The 25181-nt window shown below is 37.6% G+C and overlaps 1 protein-coding gene across 1 annotated transcript in view; it reads left to right on the forward strand.

Moving 5' to 3' along the window:
- Positions 1–24255, forward strand: part of LOC139142225 (chromatin remodeling regulator CECR2-like) — a 38585-nt gene extending 14330 nt beyond the window's left edge. The window contains 13 exon segments of the mRNA XM_070712106.1: positions 2549–2644; positions 2646–2730; positions 3447–3589; positions 5191–5340; positions 7148–8222; positions 8225–8539; positions 9906–9998; positions 11455–11593; positions 13417–13596; positions 14799–14956; positions 16266–20256; positions 21131–21295; positions 22111–24255. Of these exon segments, the coding sequence (XP_070568207.1) occupies positions 2549–2644; positions 2646–2730; positions 3447–3589; positions 5191–5340; positions 7148–8222; positions 8225–8539; positions 9906–9998; positions 11455–11593; positions 13417–13596; positions 14799–14956; positions 16266–19061 (5230 nt within the window). The 3' untranslated portion in view covers positions 19062–20256; positions 21131–21295; positions 22111–24255.
- The last annotated feature ends 926 nt before the right edge of the window (positions 24256–25181 follow it).

A 25181-nucleotide genomic window follows, 5' to 3' on the forward strand; every position in this document is an offset into this window, starting at 1 on the left:
TTGCACAAAGGCATAACACTATGGCTTTCATATTCATGTCAAATTATATCGCAATATGTTTCAATATGGGCGCGTGGCGGCCATTTTGTTGCGATTTTTCATGTCTTTGGACCATAACTCAGACATCCTTGAACAGATTCTGTTCAAACTTGCCACAAAGGTATAACACTATGGCCTACATATGCATGTCAAATTATTTTGTGATGCAATCCAATATGGCCACGATGTGGCCATTTGTTTGCGATTTTTCGTGTCTTTGAACCATAACTCAAAGATCCTTGAACCGATTCTGTTCAAACTCGACACAAAGGCATAACACTATGTCCTACATATGCATGTCGAATTATATATTGCGATACGATCCAATATGGGCGTGAGGCGGCCATTTTGTTTGCGATTTTTCGTGTCTTCAAACCATAACTCAAAGATCCTTGAACCGATTCTGTTCAAACTCGACACAAAGGCATAACACTATGTCCTACATATGCATGTCGAATTATATTGCGATACGATCCAATATGGGCGTGAGGCGGCCATTTTGTTGCGATTTTTCATGTCTTTGAACCATAACTCAGACATCCTTGAACCGATTCTGTTCAAATTTGGCACAAAAGCAAAACATTATGTTCTTCATATGAACAGTAATTTATTTTGTGATATGATCCAATATGGCCGCCAGGCAGCCATTTTTTTGCGATTTTTTCATGTCTTTGAACCATAACTCAAACATCCTTGAACCGATTTGGTTCAAACTTGGCACAAAGGCAAAGCACTATGGCATACATATGCATGTATCAATTAAGCTTGCGATAGGATCCAATATGGCTGCAGAACTGCCATTTTGTTGGAATTTTGCATGTCTTTGAATAGTAATTCAAAGGTCATTACACCCATTTTGTCCAAACTTGGCACAAAGATCAAGCACTATGGCATACATATACATGTCAATTTACTTTGTGACATGTTCCAATATGGCTGCCAGATTGTCATTTTTTTCCAATATCGCTGTCAGATGGTCATTTTTGGATTTTTTCATGTCTTTGAGGCTTAATCATATGCAAATATTCTTTAACCAATGTTGTTGAGACTTGGTACAAAGACAAAGTACTATGGCATACATATGCATGTCTACTATTTTGTGCTATGATCCATATGGTCAATAGACAGCCATTTGATTTCAATTTTGGTGTGATTTTTTTATGTCTTTGAAACAAAAACATAGGTCACTGTCCCTCGATGGACTGATTTGTTCAAACGTGATACGAAGATAAAATACTATGGCTGCATTCTTGTGCACATTAATTTGTTTCATTATATGATCCGAAATGGCTGATTACAACAACATACCCGATCCCATACCATTTCGAAAATTCCACCAAACCATGTGTATAGTATGTGCCATCATGACACTGGAGGCAGTAAGGGCATTGTTATGTGTGATGTAATCAAAAGTTCCTTGAGTGGTCATTACCGGCAGAGATGAGTCATTTATTGAACGTTCCTCAGATTACTTTATTATGCAAGTCACAGGCCTGATGTACCGTTGCATCAATGCCATTCCACAGCTACCTAGACCACAGCTACCTAGACACCAAAGATTATAACAAAAGGACAAGCGGGACTGTGTCATCAACGATGACTTGTTTTCCTAAATTTTCATGAGTCAATTTGTTTTATGATGAAGCTGAGAACCAACCTGCATGTGTGAACCAATAGGTGCACACATGTACCAGTAAGATACTTGAATATGGTTGTACAGGGATGTAATCCCTCATGTGGAATACAAAACACAAGTCAATATAGTGTGTGAGCAGTTGTCCTGGAAGATTTATTGTAAAGCATTCCCTGAAGACTTCTTGTGCAACATTCCAAAAACTCTAATTATATTACATCAGCGTGTCAATTCAGCCAAAGCATCGTTGTAATCAGAGCATATCTCATGCCAACTTTGTAAAATTGTACAACTAATAAGAAACTGGCCCTTCTACTGGCATAAAAGGTCAGTGCCTAAAACAAAGTGTGTTTAGATAATTGAAATATTAGCTACATGACTAATTCAATGATTAAGTACATGCAGATATGATAAGTTGTGGAGATAATTGAAAAAGCAGTGATCTGAAATTTTACTTTAACTGTGTGATCCCTCAGCCTGGCCTCAACTAGTGGATAGGCAGTGTCCAGGGGGTGACTGTCCTCATACTATATGTGTAGATTCTGTAACTAGTAGATAGGCAGTGTCCAGGGGGTGACTGTCCTCATACTATGAGTAGATTCTGTAACTAGTAGATAGGCAGTGTCCAGGGGGTGACTGTCCTCATACTATGAGTAGATTCTGTAACTGGTAGATAGGCAGTGTTCAGGGGGTCACTGTCCTCATTCTGTAACTGGTAGATAGGCAGTGTTCAGGGGGTCACTGTCCTCATACTTTATGAGTAGATTCTGTAACTAGTGTATAGGCAGTGTCCAGGGGGTGACTGTCCTCATACTGTATTAGTAGAGTATACTATGTCAAAGTCGAATCAGTAAAATCAAGTCAATTTATTTTCAGATATGAAAAGTATGAGTTGTATTTACAAGACATCATTACTCATCGTATGCATCGTGAAGAAGGCAAGGTGACCCTCTTGAAGAACAGAAATTCACAGATTACCACTGAGAAGTAAAGTTGAAATAATTCATGCATTGTGTAACTACAGATTAGATGCAGATGATGTGGCTGATGTACTCAAGGTAAGTTGATATTAATAACATCTTTCATATTTCAAGCAAGGCCATGATTCTCGGACTATCATTTGATTTGTGTGTGTATATGTCAGGGTGATAGAAAAGTAGATATTACAGTGTGTAAAAGTTAAGATGTCCATGTTTATTAGGACTCTGGACATATTCAGCCATCTACCAATTGTTATTGTGTAGTTTGCTTTGTTCAACCACTCCAGTTTTGACCCTCCATTTAAATTTAAAAGAAATGGTAGTTTTGAATTCAAAGCAGATGTAAAGCTAGAGATAGTTGTCTATACAGTGAGCTAATTTGTAGTAAGAGTGAGTACAAAGAAAATGATGTAAAGATGTGAGAGGTATAGCAAAAAATGATCACCTACCCAGTTCACCTAATATATTGTGTACTCAATCTGTATGTTTCTTGTGAAGAGATGTTTGCAATGATAGATAAGTAGGATAAAATAATGAAACTCACAAGATGAATTGATAGGAGAAAAAGTGTTGATTGTGCATAGAAATTCAATCCATTGCACAACAATTCACTGCTTTTGTAGGTTTCAGAAAAAGAGGACATTTATATTGAATGGACAAAGATAATACTGCAATAATAATAATGGCAAAAGTGTCAATATAAAAAAGAAAAAGAAGAACGGGAAAGTTATATAAGAAATAAACAATACTTCCATTGATATAAATAAACTGAAAAAAGTGAGTTCATTTGTCAGGGTCTGGAAGCTGACAGTTTACGAGTAGAACCACTGGGACATGATAGCAAGAAGGCAACTTATTGGTATTTTTATGGTACAAGACTTTACAAAGAGAATTATACTGACCCTGATGAAGTGAAGAAACGAAAGAAAAAAGAAAGGTAAGATATTCTGTCTATGGACCTTTTGATTGGTTGTTTGAGAGTCTGATATCATCAGTCTTACTTCATGAATATGATACTGAGATAGCTGCTGATATGTGTGAAGTCCAAGAGATGTGCAAAACGATTAAAGCCGCAATTTTCAATCCCCGTTTTTCGCATTAGTGGAGTTCTCCTCCCTGTCAAACACATGGCCAGCACGATGTTTGATTTCTATAACATTAATTACACAAACTGATCTCAACCTTTTGTCACCTTTTGCTAATCCTGCAAACAGAGTTTATACAAGCGTTTGATTGACGGTCGGTTCAACTCGCCAACGGTCAGTGATTCCCCACCACCAATGCTCGAATTTCCTAAAAACAGTCTTCCAGTTGCATTGGAATTTGAAATATAACCACAGAGTTCGATCGGCAGCAGCTTCGCACTGATTGCTTGGCAGTCTGTCTGCGTTTTTGCGGCCGGAAAAAACTGAAAAGTAGCATTTTCTGGAGCATGTGCCCGCGTGTTGCCTGTTTGGTGTACACTTACACAATGAATGCCACCATAGCTTGGTGCCCTTTTAAAGGGAGGCTCAGCCTTAAAGTGACAGATTTGCATCTTACTCCCAGAAATGTAATTAATTAGCAAACAATAGAGAAATACGACCATAGAGGAGATTGTAATTGAGGCGTACTTGGACTGTATACGGTGTCCAATACCAATGACTAGAGTTCAGCCTGGCTGTACAGTAACTGATAGTACCAATAGATTGGCTAGAAATCAGCCCGGCTGCTCAGTGGTCAGTACAAATACATTGGCCTAGAGATCAGCCTGGCTGCACAGTGGCCAATACCAATGCACTGGCTAGAGCTCAGCCCGACTGCATTGTGGCCAAAATGTCTTGTGCATGAGACAAATCTGGGCAATCTTCTAATAGGCAATCCTTTGAAACCACCCAAAGTGTACGTTTTGAAATACCCACAAAGGACACTATGGCTTGGGTGCCTTGAAATGGTCAATGTGACAGAATCGGTAGGTGGTTTTTTGTAGGACACGTTGGGTTCCATAATAATTCTGTTGTTTTTGAATGGAATTTGTATTTAAGAATAAAACTAGTATCCTGACATGTTTGGCCTGACTTTCATTTAAATAAAATCCACGTTATTCCAAGGAAAATATTCATTTGTGAGTTTCAGCTTTCTATACTGTCTGCAATTCAAGTTAAATTAAGGTAGTTTGTGCCTCAAAAATGAAGGACATTAACTTTTTCTCAAAGAGACTTTCAACCGTTCTCTTTCAAAATCAAGAATAAAGATTGGTGGCCAATATGGCACTATAGAAACAAATTACCCAATATTTACTGATATTTGAAATTCAAAATGTGGAAGAAATTGTAGATTTTCACAAAGTGAAGCAAGTTAAGATTTTATTTAATCCACAAGGTTCAAAACAGCCCTCAACAGTAGTAGGCCAAAAGAATATTGTAAAAGTTTGAGACTCAAAATATCTGTCCCTGAGGCACTATCTGCCATAAAAGTAACAGGTTTCAAATTCCAAAAATGTGGGAGAGAAATTTATTCTAGGTTTTTCATTTGAGTTTTGTGACATTTCTAATGCAGAGAAAAAGAGAAGAAGAAAAGGAAACGTGAACTAGAAAAAGCCAAGAAGAAAAAACAAAAAGCCAAAGAAAAAGCTGCAAAACAAAAACAGAAGAGAAAAGAAAAGGAAAAAAAGAAAAGGGGACCAAAGAAAAAAATTCAAGGGCAAAGGTAAATAGATAGAAAAAGAATTCTCGTGTGAGCTGTAAATCTTGCTGTGTTTGCAATATCAGTGGTTGGTTCACATGGGCTGTGTAGATTATGGGATACTCAGTAATATCAAATGTTGAAAAGTATGACATACTCTGTAATGTAGAATGTGAAAAAGTATGGGATATTCGGTAATGTAGAATGTGAAAATATATGGGATATTCGTTAATGTAGAATGTGAAAAAGTATGGGATAGTCAGTAATGTAGAATGTGAAAATATATGGGATATTCAGTAATGTAGAATGTGAAAAATATATGGGATAGTCAGTAATGTAGAATGTGAAACGTATAGGATACTCAGTAATGTAGAATGTGAAATGTATGGGATATTCAGTAATGTAGAATGTGAAAATGTATTGGATACTCGGTAATGTAGAATGTGAAAATATATGGGATATTCAGTAATGTAGAATGTGAAAATGTATGGGATACTCAGTAATGTAGAATGTGAAAATATATGGGATATTCAGTAATGTAGAATGTGAAAATGTATGGGATATTCAGTAATGTAGAATGTGAAAAAGTATGGGATAGTCAGTAATGTAGAATGTGAAAAAGTATGGGATAGTCAGTAATGTAGAATGTGAAAATGTATGGGATATTCAGTGATGTAGAATGTGAAAATGTATGGGATATTCAGTGATGTAGAATGTGAAAATGTATGGGGTACTCAGTGATGCAGAATGTGAAAAAGTACAAGTTAACTTTGAATTGCCACTATTGACAATGGAAACTGAGAATGTCACCATTGATAAAGTGGATAACAGAAACTGGAGAAATGAAAGGACCTTGGCCAAGCCATTGTCAACTATCTTTGTTCCCCTGCTGTCTAGGCTGATAGACATTGAATGCTATTAGTGTAGACAATACTTGTACCTCAGTAATTGCCATGTTAAACAGGAAGTAGTTTTCCCAGTTCTAGTTTGCTCAACTCTTTTCTACCTTGAAGAATTTACCAATTGGATTTTTTGTATATGGGAGAAATTTCACACAGTTTAAAAATGTTTGTATTATTCATTCAAGGCATTCTTTCCAAGCAATGGTACTATTCCTATCAGTTTACTGTGTACAGCCTGTCAATGATAAGACATTGTAGTGAAGGTGCCATGTGTTCTTGATCAGATTTGTGTCAGCAAATTTACAAAACAGATTCAGTTGAAAACAAAAGACAGCAACACCCTTGTAATCTTCTTATTGCCAAGAACAAACTCATGTCTCAGGAAAAAAACAAGTGATTTAAGGAGATGCAACTCAGGGACTCATATTCAGACTCAAATTTTTCCAATACTTCCCTGGTCTACCATGTGTGAGGTTCATTTTAAAGCTCTTGGAGTCGGAACATTTTTTACAGTCATAGTACTTTAAAATCAGAAATTTTATTTATCCACATAGAGTTAACACAGGGATGGCAGTACTTTTGATTTTAAATATTGAGGAATGTTAGGTAATTTGTTTCTCCAGTTTCTAACTTTGCATTCTGACCCCATATTTTTAGTCTTGATTTTGGTAAGAGTGTGGTTGAAAGTTTCCTTTATGAAAGTGTGAGAGAAAGTTTTGTAAGTCTGTCACAAAGTTTTGTAAGTCTGTCACAAAGTTTTGTAAGTCTGTCACAAAGTTTTGTAAGTCTGTCACTTTTGAGGTTTACACTATAATACAGTCACCTCTAGGAGTTGGCCAACATCTATTACTTTCATTGGAGAGTGTTTACTTATATAAAAGGACAGTTGGAATTGAAAGACTAAATATTTTGAACTTTTCTGTGTGCAGACAAGAAAAACAGCAGACAAAGTCACCAAGGGGACGGAAGAAGAAAGTCATACCAGATGAAGAAGATACAGAGGATGAATGTGGAAACAGTTGCCAGGTAACAAGGTCTGATGATGCAATGAATGATGAAGATAAACTGTGTGAGAATGGCCATGATGAGGATTCTGAGATGGAAGTTGATGAGAAGAGTGATGTTGACAGGAACTTAAAGAAGAAAAACAGAGACTCTAGGAGTGGAGGTAAAGTATCGAAACCAAAGAAATGTGTGAGTAATGAGACTTTTGAACGGTGTGAATCCAGTGATGAACTAGATGATGATTTCATCAAACCACCAAAGAAATTCAAAAAAACCATTGTGTCTTCTGACTCTGACAATGATGATGAACCTCTAATTAAACAAACAAACAAATCATACAACATATCAAACAGTGCAAGTTCAAAAGCCCATCTTCATAGCAATGCTAACAACATTAAAAATGAACCTGATAGTGACAGTGAGTTCCCAGTGAAACGGGAAATGAACCTGTGTATGGATGGAAGCTCAAAAGTTGACAACTCTGAGTTGAATGAATCACAGGACTGCAATAGCCCAGATAAGCTCAAGGGAAACAAAGTAAAAACTGAAATGAAAGGAGAAGACTGTGAGACTGAACATTCAGAAGAAAAGATGAAATCTGAGGAATGTGGGAAAGGACAGATGGTTGATGGTCCTGGAGATGATTTTGATGATGAAGATGGAACTGATAATGGAGACAAAAAAGTTACGAAGAAAGCATTGCAAAATCAAAGAAGATCAGCAAAACAACGGAAAGGTACACCTGTGAAAGGATTGCACGGAGACAAAGAAAATATGAACGGAAATGAAAGAACTGTGACAGAGAAAGTGGAAAGGCATGGGAAGAGTAGTGAGTTACAAACAAACAAACCAAAGAAAAGAGGTAGACCTAGGAAGGAAGACTGTGAGAGAAACAAGCAATATAAAAGTCAGGAATTCATCGACACTACGGATGATACTGATGATGAAGTGAACACACCCAAGAAAAAATCAAAGACTAAAATTCACCAGGAGGAAAAGTTGTGGACAAACGTAAAAGTGAAAAGAAAAAGAAACCTGGCAAGGTGATTGCTGTGAAAGAAGGTGTGAAAAAGAGGGGTGGGAAATCCAAGACTGTAAACAAACCAAAGAAAGTTGTCAGTGAGAGTGAAAGTGAGAGTGAATCGACAGAGTGTGAAGATGACACTCCCAAATGGCAATTGATTTGTGAGACTGTACAAGACTGGGAACAACTCGCTGAAACATTCAAAAAAAGTAAAGCCATGTGTGAGAGAGCATTGTATAAAACACTCATAGAAGACTTTGTTCCTGAAATTGCCAATATGATGGCAACTAAGGTAAGTTTTCACTCTACTGTAAGAATTATTGAAACTGTCACCACACTCTGTTCAAAGGTAAATATCATCTTCATGTCTCTTTCTTGTACATCAGTGCATGATGAGAACAAATTTGTTTACACATAATGTCACTAAGAAAGCAAACTGCACAGGCTTCAACATAACCAGTCATTACGCATCAAAAGACCAGCAATTTTCTCATTTTGACAACCACATTTGGTTTTTGTTTGTCCATCTTGACTACCAAGTTTTCGGCAGTCATGCTTTTGTACTCTGCAGACCTGTAAACCAACATTACATGAGTAGCAGCATAGTGGATTATTACATGCCTCATATATCGAACGTCGCACGCTACATAGGATTCAATGGTAACTCGCTGATGACGTCGCGGGCCGCGTAGTCATCACTGGACTGAAAGTGAACCGGAACTATTTTCAACTTGAAAACTTTTGGATGTAAAAGTCTTGAAATTTCATGTTTTGCACAGAAAATCCGGTTTTTGGAAAATTTCGCATAAAAATATTGATGAACCGCATAACAGTAGTTTAAATATATCAATGTGCCATTCGATGATGAAAATCGTTCTATTTTTAACCGTTTTTTCGTCTAAAATGAAAATAAAGCATTTGACTATAATTTGCCAATAAACATATTTTTTGTGCAAACTGAGTAAGAGAGGCATGTAATAAAAACATTATAGCCCAAACAAGGGACTATGTACCCTCGGGGCAGGAGACCATTTGCCCTCCTTACGTCGGGCAAATGGTCACCTACCCTCGGGCACAGAGTCCCATGTTTGGGCTATAATATATAATATTGGAACAAGATGTCAGCCTACTATTCACCCCTATAGACCTCGACCTCCACAAGAATTACACTCCGATACTGACTGGTTTTTTGGACCACCAACATTTTGCTATTGACCACCAACATTTGAATTTGGAAGTCAACCTTGGCCACCAATCAAAAAATAAAATTTCAAACCCTGCATTGTACAACTTTCAAGGACATGTTATGGACTTAGTCTTCATCTCAAACCCATCCCCACAGACTAGAAAGTGACATAATAGACCCTTTTCATAAGTCTAGCGCCCTCCTGTGGCCACTGGTGCTTTGACTTCAAATTCACAAGTGGCCACAGGAGGGCGCTAGACTTATGAAAAGAGTCAATCCTTCCAGATATTCTATCAAACTAGTGAAGAGCATAGTTTCCCACAGTGTCACATTTCTCATCGCTTCCTTCAGACTGTCAGTGAACTGTGTGAAAAGTCAAGCCTGGAGTTTGTGATTTTGTTCGTCTCATCATAAAATGTTCATTGAAAAGATTTGAATTGTTTAGGATTTCTTTTGAATTCTGGTCTTTTAGGAGAAAGAAATGCGTAAGAAGCTATCAGCAGAATTTGCTCCAAGAAGAACATCATCCAGACTGGAGACTAAGAGAATTCTACAAGAGGAAGAGGTATTTGTTGTCATTCTACATTTGCTTGGCTGAATCACTCCCTCCCCAAATTATTGCTTGGCAGAGTCACCCCTCCCCAAATTATTGCTTGGCTGATGAAATCAAACCCCCCACCTCCAAACTCATTGCTTAGCCGATAAAATCACCCCCTCCCCACCAAATCATTGCCTGGTTGATAAAATCACCCCCTCCCCACCAAATCATTGCCTGGTTGATAAAATCACCCCCTCCCCACCAAATCATTGCCTGGTTGATAAAATCACCCCCTCCACACCAAATCATTGCCTGGTTGATAAAATCAATCCCCTCCCCACCAAATCATTGCCTGGTTGATAAAATCACCCCCTCCCGTCAAATCATTGCCTGGTTGATAAAATCACCCCCTCCCAACCAAATCATTGCCTGGTTGATAAAATCAACCCCCTCCCCAAATCATTGCTCAAAGGGACAAAGTCGGCCATTTTTCATGAATATTGTTTGGTGCAAGATACTACTGATATTGTTTGACATGTGAAAAGATACTGAATAAATGTGTGACCGTACATATATTTGACCTCGGTTTTAGACAAATTGTATGAAACCATAGTGAATATGAATTAATGGTCATGACCATTAATTCATTTTTGCAATGGTTACATGTATTGTGTCTAAAACTGGGGTCAAATATATGCACGGTCACCCATTTATTCAGTATCTTTCAATATGTCAAACAATATAAGTAGTATCTCGTATCAAACTCATTCATGAAAAATGGCCGACGTTGTCCCTTTAAAATCACTTCAAATCATTGTATGGCTACCAAAGTTCTCACAGCAAATTGTAGCCTGAAATGCCAGGATGAACATGCCCCATACAAACTTGACACACATACAGAAATATTACATATTTTTTTGGTGGATAATTGTTCCAGTGTTCTTAATTAAGACCTCTAAGCCTATAACTGTTACCTAAGATTCAATAGTTAGTTCACAAGGGTCTCCACTCAACACATGAATATACTCATATCAGTTGACTGTTCAAACGTAACTATGCTTCCAAAATTCTGAACTCTTCACGCTTCAATTACTTTCCAAACTAGCTCCTTAAAAGCTATATGCACAGAGTCCAGAAATGGTCAGATTGTGTCTTCTTACAGAGATATCTGCCAATTTCTAATCAGCCCAGGCCTCTTTATCTATTTGAGAAAAATTCCTGTCTTTTGATAGTTACAGAGAAACTTGATATTGTGTTTGCTTGTGTTTGATATTCTTTGCACTCTTTGATTTCTTATTTAATTTCTTATTTGCTTAGATTGCCAGAAGTTTTTCCAATTATTTGACATTCATTCGTAGCTTTATTAGGGTTACTGAACTTGCTCAATGACGTTTTTGTGTTTACTTTGTGTCAGGCATGCTCACTTAAAAACCTGAAACAATTTATAAAATGCCAAATATTTGCTATTTTGAAATGTGTACAGGAGAAAATCGCTGCAATTGTTGCCGTAGAAGAGGCTAAGCTTAGACAGCATGAGGATGAAAAAAGACGAGAAGAAAGAGAGCTGATGATGGAAGAACAGAGAAATCGTGAACGTGAAGAAAGACAAATGGCTAGAGAAGGTATTGTAAATCCTTCATGTGAAATAGATGTGGTTGTTTCATCTTTACAATTAATACAATGATTGGTTGATCTTGTTGTGGATTTGTCTTGGAAAAAGGTGTAAACATTCAATGTCGTAGATTTGAACCTGTTTAATTTTACAGTAAACAACAAGTCATGGTTTACAGACTAGACCCTGTGCAGTTATACAGTGTTTTGCCCAGAGTGCGTTCTTGCGTCTTTTGACGCAAAATTAGCAACAATGTCCCGCAAAAATACCGGACATGGGTCACAGGGACGCACTAAAATCAGGGCTAGAATTGTAAGTCCAGCGTCCACAGAGAGACTACTTTTTTAGCTACCAAATTACATACTTGATAGCCCGTACAGTTATTGCTTCTCTATTGAGACAATGAAACATTTAAAATTTAGTCTATTTTTTCGTCACAATGTAAACACTATTGGAAAATCAGTTAGTCTGTTACAGTTTACGATTCAGGGTATGAGCAAGGCGATGTGCGTCCACTGAGCCCTGCAGCCTTGGGGACAGACTCAAATACCAGGCCACGTACGATCCCGATAACCAGGCAATGATTTCGGAAGCGGAAGGCTTGTAAAAAGAACAACAAACTTTTCACAAAGCAAATTTTATTGACCACCAACTTTGAATGAAACTTTACTTGTAAATACATGTATATGCTAGTACAGTGAAGTACGGCGAATCAAATTTTCAGTCACTAGCCCGGCACATGGCATCATACGGCATTGACTGTACGTGTATTTTGGTGTACTGGAAGCTCATGACTTCACCTAAAAATATCATCAACCCTACAATTTTGTTGAAACACTATATCCCTGAGTTTCAAAGTAGTAATTTGCCTTAAATTTCCCCAGAAGGAATCTCATACAACTCTCCGATCGTCTGCAGGCCAGAGAGATCGAGGTCACCATGCTGAATTCCTTATATAGTCAAGACCCCCTAGCTCATTGTAGCTGATCTTAACAAGAACCACCTAGCTTGTCAAAACAGCTTTATGGCAATGTGCTATTGCTATCATGAGGATCAAGGAGTTCTCTCAGATATTTTGTTTTCAAAACTTTATTTTTTGCAATTTTCAGGGAAAATTGTCAGTCATTGGAGCAATTATAAAAAAGAAGAGAACTTTATAGCAGTAATGATAAAAACCCAGGTTACAATGTGCATCAAACTATTGTCTTCAACCACTTCTAGTTCTGGAGTCATAAGCGTAATGAAACATCTTCTTTATTTCTGTTAAACACATGTAATGCAGTCACTGGCAAGAATCACCATAAAAGAAAAATGCGCATGAAATTGATTTTATCATGATGATGTCTTTTTTTACAATTCGAAACTGTAAATACAACCAGTTAAAATGACTTTGCCACAAACCATTATAGGAGACGTCCAGCAATATTAATTTTAAAATGAATGTATACCTTTCTGCCTTGGTGACTTGACTTTGCTTTGCGTTCTTCGCTCACACATTGACCCCTATTGTAACTCAGTGTCCCCTATTTTGACAATCATGGGACACTGTGTCCCACCTTTACAATTCCTGGGCAAAAACATGGTTATACTATAAACAGCAAGTCGTGATTTTTCTGACAGTAAAATATGCTGTGTAAGGCTGTTTTCTGTTGCTTGGTAATATAATGCCTTGATTGTTAACTTTGAAGAAAGAAATGAAGTTTGAACATTCTTTATAAAAGGACATCATATAAAACATGGCCTAGCTGTTTGTCCATAAGACAGTATTTTATCATGACAATAATTCCACCACAATTTGAAAATGTTCTTTGTGTTTCACTTTCCAATCAACAGAAAGGGCACGTCGAGCACGCATACGTGAAGAGAAGGCGTATTTAATATCTCAGGGTAAAGAACTACCACCAGAGTTGCTAAACTTTGACACTCAATCTCCAAGGGTATCTAGGAAACAAATCATGGAAGATGATGATGATTATACCGAACTGGATGAAATTTATATCGGTCTCTTCAAAGGTAAGTGAGATTTCTTGAACAACATTTATTGAATGATAGACATTGTTACAGGATAGTGAAAGTGTTAGAATATTTTCGCAACCATAGCATTGATATTTTCACACTTTATAACCATTGATATTTCACAATTAATAAAGCAATTTAAAGAAAATTCTGTTTGCCGTCTTTGAATTTTGAAAAACCTACCAGCCAGCCAACTTTTAGTTGGTTTCTTTTGGAAAAGTAATATTTTTATTTGTAATAGCGTAAACATTGTGTTTGTTTTCTTAATTTTCTCTGAAAACCTACCAGCACACAGACAGAAAACAAAGAATTTCATTTAAAGCACCTAACCATAGCATTGATATTTTCACAGTTTATAATCATAGCATTGATATTTTCACAGTTGATAACCATAGCATTGATATTTTCACAGTTAATAACCATAGCATTGATATTTTCACAGTTTATAACCACAGCATTGATATTTTCACAGTTAATAACCATATAGCATTGATATTTTCACAGTTTCTAACCATAGCATTGATATTTTCACAGTTTATAACTGCAGCATTGATATTTTCACAGTTTATAACCATAGCATTGATATTTTCACAGTTCATAATCATAGCATTGATATTTTCAGTTTATAACCATAGCATTGATATTTTCACAGTTTATAACCATAGCATTGATATTTTCACAGTTTATAACCATAGCATTGATATTTTCACAGTTTATAACCATAGCATTGATATTTTCACAGTTTATAACCATAGCATTGATATTTTCACAGTTTATAACCATAGCATTGATATTTTCAGAGTTTATAACCATAGCATTGATATTTTCACAGTTTATAACATAGCATTAATATTTTCAATGTTTATAACCATAGCATTGATATTTTCACAGTTTATAACCATAGCATTGATATTTTCACAGTTGATAACCATAGCATTGATATTTTCACAGTTGATAACCATAGCATTGATATTTTCACAGTTTATAACCATAGCATTAATATTTTCACAGTTTATAACCATAGCATTGATATTTTCACAGTTTATAACCATAGCATTGATATTTTCACAGTTTATAACCATAGCATTGATATTTTCACAGTTTATAACCATAGCATTGATATTTTCACAGTTTATAACCATAGCATTGATATTTTCACAGTTTACAACCATAGCATTGATATTTTCATATGTGTACAGTAATTGATGCTGTCAGAGCCCATCAAGATGCCTGGCCGTTTGCTGAACCTGTTGATGAATCCTATGCACCTGGTTACTATGACGTTATTGATAATCCTATGGATCTTGCTACCATGGAGAAGAAATTGAATGAGAAGAAATACACAACAAAGGAAGAGGTGTGTCTCTATCAAAATATCTCTCCACAAGCAGTGTACCTTATGCAATATAGCAACCACATGTGTTTACTGTCCACCATGGCATACATCAAAACCTTTTCTGTAGTTAAAGCAGGCCATACAGATTTGCAGCACTAATTTGATGTGGCCATATCAATAATATGCATTGCTCCTGTATCCCTATGAATATAGTAAACAATTTTGATTTGAGTTTGACAAGGTAGAGTCACTGTATCTTCTTTTCTGATACCTACATTCAATCCAGCCATTCATTCATTCTGTGGATGAAACCATTCCAGTTTGGGTGAGATGTGACCTTTTTAGAATGGGTTTGTGTATATGAAATTTATAGTGAGTATCTGCAAACATACTTGAAGCAATGCAAACAATTATTATTTGTTTTATCTGAAAATTGTACACTGCATTTCAAAGCATTTTATATTACAACTGTCTGTGTCTCTGCAACAGGGCAATACAGAGAGACAGACATTCAGAAAATATATAATGTACATTCATGTACACATACATAAAGGTGTGCGTATATATTAACAACTTTTCCTTATGTTGTGGTAATTGCTCGCAAAATGAAAGATTTTGTAAGTTTAAATGTCTTTTGTACAAAAACCAAGTGAAGATAGGGATACACATCCTGGCTGTCTTTGAACATGATATAAATAAAGATGGTTGTATATGATTTTGTGTTTTCTTGTTTGCGTGGTTGCAGTAAATTTTGTGTTAGATTTTTTTCGTATTTTCAGTTTCCCTAATGAACATTCATGTACACACACACCACACACTCACAGACAGACAGACAGACACTGACAGACAGACACTGACAGGCAGGCAGACTGAGAGGCAGGCATGCATGAATGCTTTACATGCATACATACATAGCTGCCAGCATTGTGAATGTGTAGCACAAGGGAAAGAAATCTACCAGTGTTGTCATTGTGATTATTTACAACAGGGCAATACACAGCAAGGGGAAGTGGAGCACATCTCTATATCTGATCAAAATCAGATATACTGATTGTTTGTGACTGTAACATAGCAATGGTATCATGCATTACAACTAAGCTGCATGTACTGATTAGAAGACTCATTTCATAGTTCAGGTCAATACACAGTTATTTAAATTATAAATAAACATCGAACAAACTGCTTACTTAAAATATGCCCACTAACAGGTACAGTAAAAATATGGTCTCATTAGTCTGCAGTTTTTGTTTCATTAATGTATTGGGTAATTATAAAAATTGAATATCATGCAAGTATATTTACCATGAAGTACTTTTCTTGTCATTTTCAGTTTGCTGATGATTTCAATTTAATAGTTGAAAATTGTGAAGACTTCAACGGAGAAGACAGTGAGTATACCCAGATGGCAGATAACTTGTCTAGGTGTTTTAAGAAAAACATGGCCAAAGAGTTTCCTAATGAAGAAAACGACAGTGACGAAGAATATCAAGTTGGTGCTGATGTTGAACCTGTTTCTGTAAAGAAGCCAAAGAAAGTGTTTTCGTTTCAAGGCTTGAAAGATTTGGAACATACTGCAAACAAGATGTTGAACAAAGTGCATGGTGAAGATAGCGATAGTAACAGTCGTGAAGGAAGTCCTTTCATGGGTAAAGTGGATGGAAAGATGGCACGTGTACAGCCCCCAGTACCTTTTATGGGAGACCAAGTCACTATTACACGTGTACGTAATGGTGAAACACCAGCTGGACATCCACTGCCTCCACATATGATTGGACAACCACCAATACCACCTGGCCATCCAGGATATCGACCAGTGAATGGTCAGCAAATGTACAGAGCAGGACCACCTGGGCAGTATATGCCACAAGGGTATCCACCTGGGCAACCACCTCCACCTCCGTACTATCCAGGTGATGGGGGTGCTTCTAACAGACCCCCAATGACTAGAGAACAAATCCATCAACAGTACTGGAATAATTACCATGCCAGAAATATTCAGCCAAGGCCAACAGGGATACCTCAACATGATGTAAGACATCCCATGCCAGGACCAATGGCAACACCTTTGATGCCAGGAGATCAAGTGCCTAGACCTATGATGCCAGGTGGTCAGCAAGTACCTATGCTACCAATGTCTGGTGATCAAGCACAGAGAACAATGATGCCAGGCACCTCAGTTCCTGGACCTTCCATGCCAAGTGATCAGATTTCAAGATCAGGTATGCCAGGAAATGCTGTTCAAAGGCCGGTGATGCCAGAAGGCCAAATACCAAGACCTATGATGCCAAGAGGTCCAGTGCCAGGACACATGATCCAAACTGGCCATATGCAACAACCTATGATGGCTGGAGGTCCAATGCCACCATCTCTGATGATGGATGGTCAGATGTCAGGACCTATGGTTCCCAGTGACCAGTTGCCAAAACCACCAATGCCAGGTGACCAAACGCAGAGGCCGTCTATGCCAGGTGACCAGATGCCAAGGCTGTCAATGCAAGGTGACCAGATGCCAAGGCCTTCTATGCAAGGTGACCAGATGCAGAGACCATCTATGCCAGGTGACCAGATGCAGAGACCATCAATGCCAGGTGGTGACCAGCTGCCAAGGCCTTCGATGCCAGGTGACCAGATGCAGAGACCATCTATGCCAGGTGACCAGATGCCAAGGCCATCAATGCCAGGTGGTGACCAGCTGCCAAGGCCTTCAGTGCCAGGTGACCAGATGCAGAGACCATCTATACCAGGTGACCAGATGCAGAGACCATCTATGCCAGGTGACCAGATGCAGAGACCATCTATGCTAGGTGGTGACCAGCTGCCAAGGCCTTCAGTGCCAGGTGACCAGATGCAGAGACCATCTATGCCAGGTGACCAGATGCAGAGACCATCTATGCTAGGTGGCCAGATGCCAAGGCTGTCAATGCCAGGTGGTGACCAGATGCCAAGACCATCCATACCAGCTGATCAGATGCAGAGACCATTAATGCCTGACAGCCAGATGCCAAAAGACCAAACATCAAAATCTGCTCTGCCAGAATCTCAGCCAAAAAGACCCACCATGCCTGCAGACCAAATTGGAAGGCCGATGATGCCAGGGAATCAACCAAGAGTTGCTGGACCTTCTCAACACTTACAACAAGATATGCCAACAAGTATACATCAGATGGTTGAAACCAGAAATCAACAACAACATGGATACCATGCTAGTCAAATGCATCATTCAAATGTTCCACCAAACCTAAATGTCCAAGGCCCAGGTGAACAAGACATGCAATCCCAAAGAGTTAAGCCAACGGCAGCACCATCACATGGACATCAAGCCCAGTATGATGGCATTCCAATTTTCATGAAAGGTAGAGATCCATGGAATCAGCAATATCAAGCTGGAATGTCAGGAAATCCACAGAGACAACCCCACCTGCCACCTGGAGTAGCAAGCAGTCCACAGAGACCAAGCAACTCACAGCAACACATGATTGATTTGAATCAGCATAGGATGAGAACTCCACAGTGGAGTAACAGACTGGAAGGATCAACACTGCCTCCTCAAGGCATACAAACAGATCCCCATGGCTCACCTGTCAAGTCTCAGTCTCAAGTTTTATCACCTCGACAAAGTTTGCCACCACATTCTCAAGGAGTGCCTCAACATTCTCAAAGCTTACCACCGTACTCTCAAGGTGTTCTCCGACATCCCCAAAGTGTGCCACCTCAACAATCTCAGGGCATGCTGCCACATTCTCAAAGTATGCCACCACATTCTCAAAGTATGTCACCACATTCTCAAAGTATGCCACCACATTCTCAAAGTATGTCACCACATTCTCAAGCCATACTACCAGGGTCTCACAGTATTCCCCCTCATTCCCAAGGTGTTCCAACTATACCTCAAAGTATGCCGGTTAATTCTCAAGGTGTTTCACAACAATCTCAAAGTGTGCCTCTGAGTTCTCCCATTGTTTCATCACAATCTCAAAGCATTCTGCTAAATTCTCAAGGTGTTTCACCACAGTCTAAAAGTGTGCCACGAAATTCTCAAGCTGGGCCAGTACAGCCTCAAGGGATGATGTCACCGCAGACCCAGGAGTTCAACCAAATTTGCACAGTATGCCAACACAAAAACTGAACACAATCTCAGAGTACCCAAATATTTCATCACATTCCAATAGTCAGCCATTCATGCCGATGACATCAGAACACTCAGCAATGCCACAGATACCTGCAGCAGGCGCCTTGTCCAATCAGAACTTTGTGAATGAAAAGTCTACCAGAGACTCAGCACAGGCTGGTCAGCCTTTGGACAAATCCCACCAAGAGCAATCGTTGGGAATCAATAAATCCGGAAACTCAGGACAAACAGGATCAGGAAAGCAGAGTGAAGTAAGCAGCCAGGTATCTGTTTCAGCTGCTGTACATTCCAAAGAACAACAAAGTAAATTAGTAAGCCTCCTCTCAAGTCACCGTCTTCCATTAATAAAAACACATGATGCCTTCGTCAATGAATTTCTACAGTTCTCCAAGGACAGAGACTCAAAACAAGCAAGTCAACCTGATACAAAGAAAGGAAGTCGTAGAAAAAGTCATGACAGCAGTGACAAGCGCAAGACTAGTAGCAATTCTGCCAAGTGTTGAAGTCGTCTGTACCTGACTTAGTACCAGACACATTGTCATTGAACGGACCACAACATGCAAATGAGACGGGCAATATATCAAATTTGCATATTAATGGACCAATTACAACTCAGGGAAGTAAAAGTACAGTAGATATAGCGAGTTCTTGCCCTCCCTTAATGGGCAAGTCAACTGTTAAACCTGTAGCAAGTGTATTTTCAGATTTGCATGAAAATTCTGAAAGTCCTAAAGAGTTCTTAAATTTAGATAATCAACCCAAATGCACAAAACTGCCAGTTAGTACAACCATGGATCAACCAGAAAGTCCCAAGACATTCTTAGATTTAGACAACCAGCCAAAAAGCCAGACACCACCTAGAATTCCATACCAACAGACCACTTTCCCAGGAATGTACAACCAGTCTCTATTACCACAACAGCCTTTCAATGACTCGCCAAGCTTGAGACATCTCCTTACAGCTAACAGACAAATGAACAAACCACCAGTGCCTCTGTTGTCACATGATCCAAGATTCGGCCAATCGATGCACAGAATGCCATCACATGACCCAGGGTTGCCCCCAGGTCACCCTATGTATCATCAAATGAGACAGCAGCAAGAACAGCAAAGACTTCAAGAACTTCAACATCAAGCTATGTACCAGCAACAAATACCTAAAGTTATGGCAAATCAGATGTACCCACAACAGGTAATCTTCATGACATTCTTTGTTTGATATACACCCATGTTCATTGATATGTGGATTGAGTCTTGTTGATGCAAGCAGACACTCCCTGTGTATGATATTAAAAAGTCAGTGGAGGTTAGGTTGATTAAATTGCAGTTTATAATGAGCAATCATGTTTGAGATTTAGAAGGTAATGGTATGTCACATAGTTCTCTTAAACAAACAGTGTTTTGACAATAGTGTACCCTATCCAAACAACGGTACTGGTGTACATTTGTACCTATCACCCATTTAATCTGTCATTTAATCACCAAAAGCAACACTTGTTAAATTTTCTCAGCCACAAAATTCAACAAAACTCAAATAAAAATGGAACAACAAGAATGCAGACAATTTTGTAGGATCACTTTTGGACACAGATGGGTTCTGTGTTTGGTAAAGGTTGGCTCTGTTCTGATACATAGTGCATGGTTTTGCACCATTGAAGTATAAAGGTACAATTGACAACAAAAGTTTAGTTTAAAACAGATGAAATTTCTCTATGGAGACCTGAAAAAACATGTAGAAGTACACAAGAAATTACTTCCACGTCTTCAGAATTACATGTTTATGTTTATTTGTCATAAAGATTACCAAGTTGATCAGTATTTCAATTTGTGTAACCCTGACAGTCAAATTTACAGTCACCACAAATACTAATATGTCAACCATGTTTACCGATAATCACTACAGAATTGCTACAGCTGTTATTTTGCATGGCTATCCAATAGACTTAATAGCACTTTTCCATTGACAGTTGCTTCACTCGATTGGTATTATGGCACAAAACCAATTTGGCTCCAATAAGCAATTTGTGTATTGCCTTGTAATATCATGTGATGTGTTTCATTTCTAGTATGCTGCCAACAACATGTACATGAACCATAAACCCATGCCTGTAGGACCACCTGGTGTAGTGCTAGATCCTAATATGGCTGCCTATCCAAACCCACCACCACATGCAGTTAGAAATGGTGACATTATGTCAATGCAGCAGCTACAACCTCATCACTATGCACAAGTAAGTCATCTTATTTACATATCTTGATACAAAGATACAGAGTTCATGTGAGGTCACTTTACTGGGATTTTTCCCCCAAAGAATCAAAAGATCTGTAAAATATCTAGCAAAAATTAAGATCTGCAAAATATCTAGCAAAAATTAAGATCTGCAAAATATCTAGCAAAAATTAAGATCTGCAAAATATCTAGCAAAAATTAAGATCTGCAAAATATCTAGCAAAAATTAAGATCTGCAAAATATCTAGCAAAAATTAAGATCTGCAAAATATCTAGCAAAAATTAAGATCTGCAAAATATCTAGCAAAAATTAAGATCTGCAAAATATCTAGCAAAAATTAAGATCTGCAAAATATCTAGCAAAAATTAAGATCTGCAAAATATCTAGCAAAAATTAAGATCTGCAAAATATCTAGCAAAAATTAAGATCTGCAAAATATCTAGCAAAAATTAAGATCTGCAAAATATCTAGCAAAAATTAAGATCTGCAAAATATAAGAACAGAAAATCCACTAATAGTATAAGAGTATTTCCAGTGTTTGAAATGTCAATGGATGGATTCTGTACACATTGACGAATGGATCCCGTAGACATCTCACCCACTGATGGATCTTCACACATCAATGACTTATGGACCCTGTACAAGATACTGTACTACTACTACTAGAACTAATGACCCTATGATGTCCTGTGTAGTACAGAGACTTATCATAATAAATGTTGGATGAACAATCCTACAATGACAGTCTATTCTTCACAACTGTTGACATCGTAACCAACTTTTGATGGATTTTCTATTTGTTTATTCCTTCACAGTAACAAAGACTGTTAATCAGACTTCATCTACCTCAAAACACAAAGAACCTGTGCAATTTGATGTGTGGTGCATTACCCAAGTACAACAACACAATTACTGAAGTTAATATTCACAACATCCAATGATTCAGGGAGTTTTTGAAGTGTGGTGTTGGTTTTGTAATTTTTGCTCATGTAATTGCATCATAACATTGCTTTATATATTTTTTGTTTTCATTGTTATTAATACGTAGAAATTTAATATTGTTTATTAGTACTATTTTGCAAAAGGAGGCTTTAAACTTTTGTCACATTTCTTTGTTTTGATATCTGTGTTTTGGTAAGTGTACTAGAAATAGCTAGGTAGTTATTAGATGTACATTGCTGAAACTTGGTCTACCTTGCTTATTATCATGTCACCAAGTGTAAGTGCCAGGTAACCATGGTAACAATGTATCCTACCACTGTTACCATGGTTACTCCATCACAAACATAAGTGGTGGCTTTGTCGTGATGTCCCGTAGTGTGTTTTCAACAACGCAGTGGTTCTGTAACACTCTGTCCAATTTGTGAAAATCAAAAATTTCCAAAGATCTGCTGTGTTTTGGTCTTTATTGTAAATAGTCTTGTTTTATTCCTTGCCAAAACTTTCAAGAATTTATGCTGTGAGATGCAGAAAGTATGGTTTCTGTTGAGAATTTCCCTTTTTTTAATTTTGCTGTAATGAGCTTTTGTCTTCGTCATTTTGAAAATTGAAATACATATGCATTCACCAATTCAGAGTTAGTGATACCCTCACTATGCAGCCAAACACCAAAATTGCCTTCAGTTGATAATAGACTGTCTGTATTCATGTTGTCAATAAACATGAATAAATTTCCACTTTGTAGACTACCATATTAGTTAGGTTATATTGTCATAGAGCTTGTACAATGTTTAATAGGTTGCTTGTTAGTCTGATATTATTTGGATGAATCTTTCTATTTGCTATTAAACAGAATTCTGTTATTGCTGGCTTTTCATCATATTATAGAATAGCTAGCCCATGGGCACCTTCCCCATGGTGGCAGGGAAATTTTCAGATGAAAAACCATTGGCTGGTAACCATGCAGACTTATCACATTAGAGTTCAACCTAGCTAATCACAATGGGTGAAAATATTGATCATTTCATTCCGCTATTTAATGATAAAGACTTTAGAATAGTTAGAGAGCTCCCCCACCATGGAGATTAATTTATTTGATTGTTGGCAGACCGTTTTGTGGGCAAAGATTTCCTGCCAAAGATCAGAAATTTGCTTGAAATATCTGACCCAAATACATGAGGTGAAACTCAGCTTTATTAAAATGTGAATCCAAAACTAACATGACAGATCTAGTACGTAGTAAAACACATCACTGTCACCCAATGCTCATTACATTACTCTGCAAGAGAAAGAAATTCTAAATTGTTGGAAAAAATCATGGCCTGGGAATGTTATAAGGCATTGTATGTGTCATTTACATGTAATTGTTCAATAATTCGTCTTTTTTGCTTGAATGTTTATCCCATCCACTCTTGTTACCCAGTCTGCACTTTCTATTCATTTTGTTCATGTTTTGAAACCAGCCTGTATTTAGCACTGGAAATCAGTCATCTTATTGCAGCTTACGTCAGAAATCAAAAAATGTTACACCAACACAAATCTTATCAGTTTGTTTTTATTTGAACTGATGTTAATTATGATATGGTGATCTGAAATTAATCTATAATTTTCTTCCCACACCTGTGTTTTACAGAAACCAGCATCTTTGTGTTCAGGTCTTGTTGAATACGTTATGTTTGAATAGTTTTGTTTTGTTTATGTTTGTGTGTATTTCCTTTTTTCCCTTTAAAGATTAAAAAACCACTTCTACTACAATTCAGGGAATCACCAAACCTTGTCAAATTTTGAAGTGTAAGATGTGGTGTATGCAGTTTTGTAATTACTTAATTGATCAAATTCGGGTATTCAAATTGACATAGATCTTTCAAACTTTTATAAATTTTCATAAGAATTCCATTTTTTCCTATTTGGTATTTCAAGAAGTTTTGATTTTTTTTCAGATGATGTATTGTATAAATTTTAGTCCTGAACTGCCATGTTTGATATTCTTCTACAAGATTCCAATAAACTCATAAAGGGATAAATGTGATGTGTATGTGTTTTATTGCTGAGTCAGTGAGTCTGTGTTTTAGCAACTTGCTGTGTTTACCGCCTGATATTACTATTAGACAAATTCACCATGGTTGCTGTGTTTACTGCCTGATATTAGACAAATTCACCATGGTTGCTGTGTTTACCGCCTGATATTACTATTAGACAAATTCACCATGGTTGCTGTGTTTACCGCCTGATATTAGACAAATTCACCATGGTTTCTGTGTTTACCGCCTGATATTACTATTAGACAAATTCACCATGGTTGCTGTGTTTACTGCCTGATATTAGACAAATTCACCATGGTTGCTATGTTTACTGCGTGATATTACTATTAGACAAATTCACCATGGTTGCTGTGTTTACTGCGTGATATTACTATTAGACAAATTCACCATGGTTGCTGTGTTTACTGCGTGATATTAGACAAATTCACCATCGCTGCTGTGTTGATTTGAAATTGTGTAAAGAAATAATAGATTACCTAAGCAACAATGTCCCTAGCTGTGGGTCCATAGCTGTGGTGTTTTCAGACGGGATTCCTGCCTTTACGGGCTGGTTTTGACTTTTCCGATTTTTTTTTTGTGGTGGCGGGGTTAAAAATCGTAAAAGTCAAAACCAGCCCGTAAAAGGCAAGAATCCCGTCTGAAAACACCACAGCTATGGACCCACAGCTACAATGTCCCCTCTCAGCCCATAATGGACTAAGGCAAACTTTGCACACAATGTGTGAGGCAAGTCTGAGTACATTGTTTTGTGCTTAGTTTACCTTAGTCCATTATGGGCTTGGTGGGGTTACATTATTGCCATTGTTGGAAAGTTTTGGTAAAGCCTGTGAATTGTTGATGGAGGAAACATCCTTGGCTACAATGTTGGATGATAGGATTCATTGTAAGTAATAATCTGTTGGGAT

This window comes from Ptychodera flava, chromosome 1 (assembly GCF_041260155.1).
Source record: "Ptychodera flava strain L36383 chromosome 1, AS_Pfla_20210202, whole genome shotgun sequence".
Lineage (NCBI taxonomy): Eukaryota > Metazoa > Hemichordata > Enteropneusta > Ptychoderidae > Ptychodera > Ptychodera flava.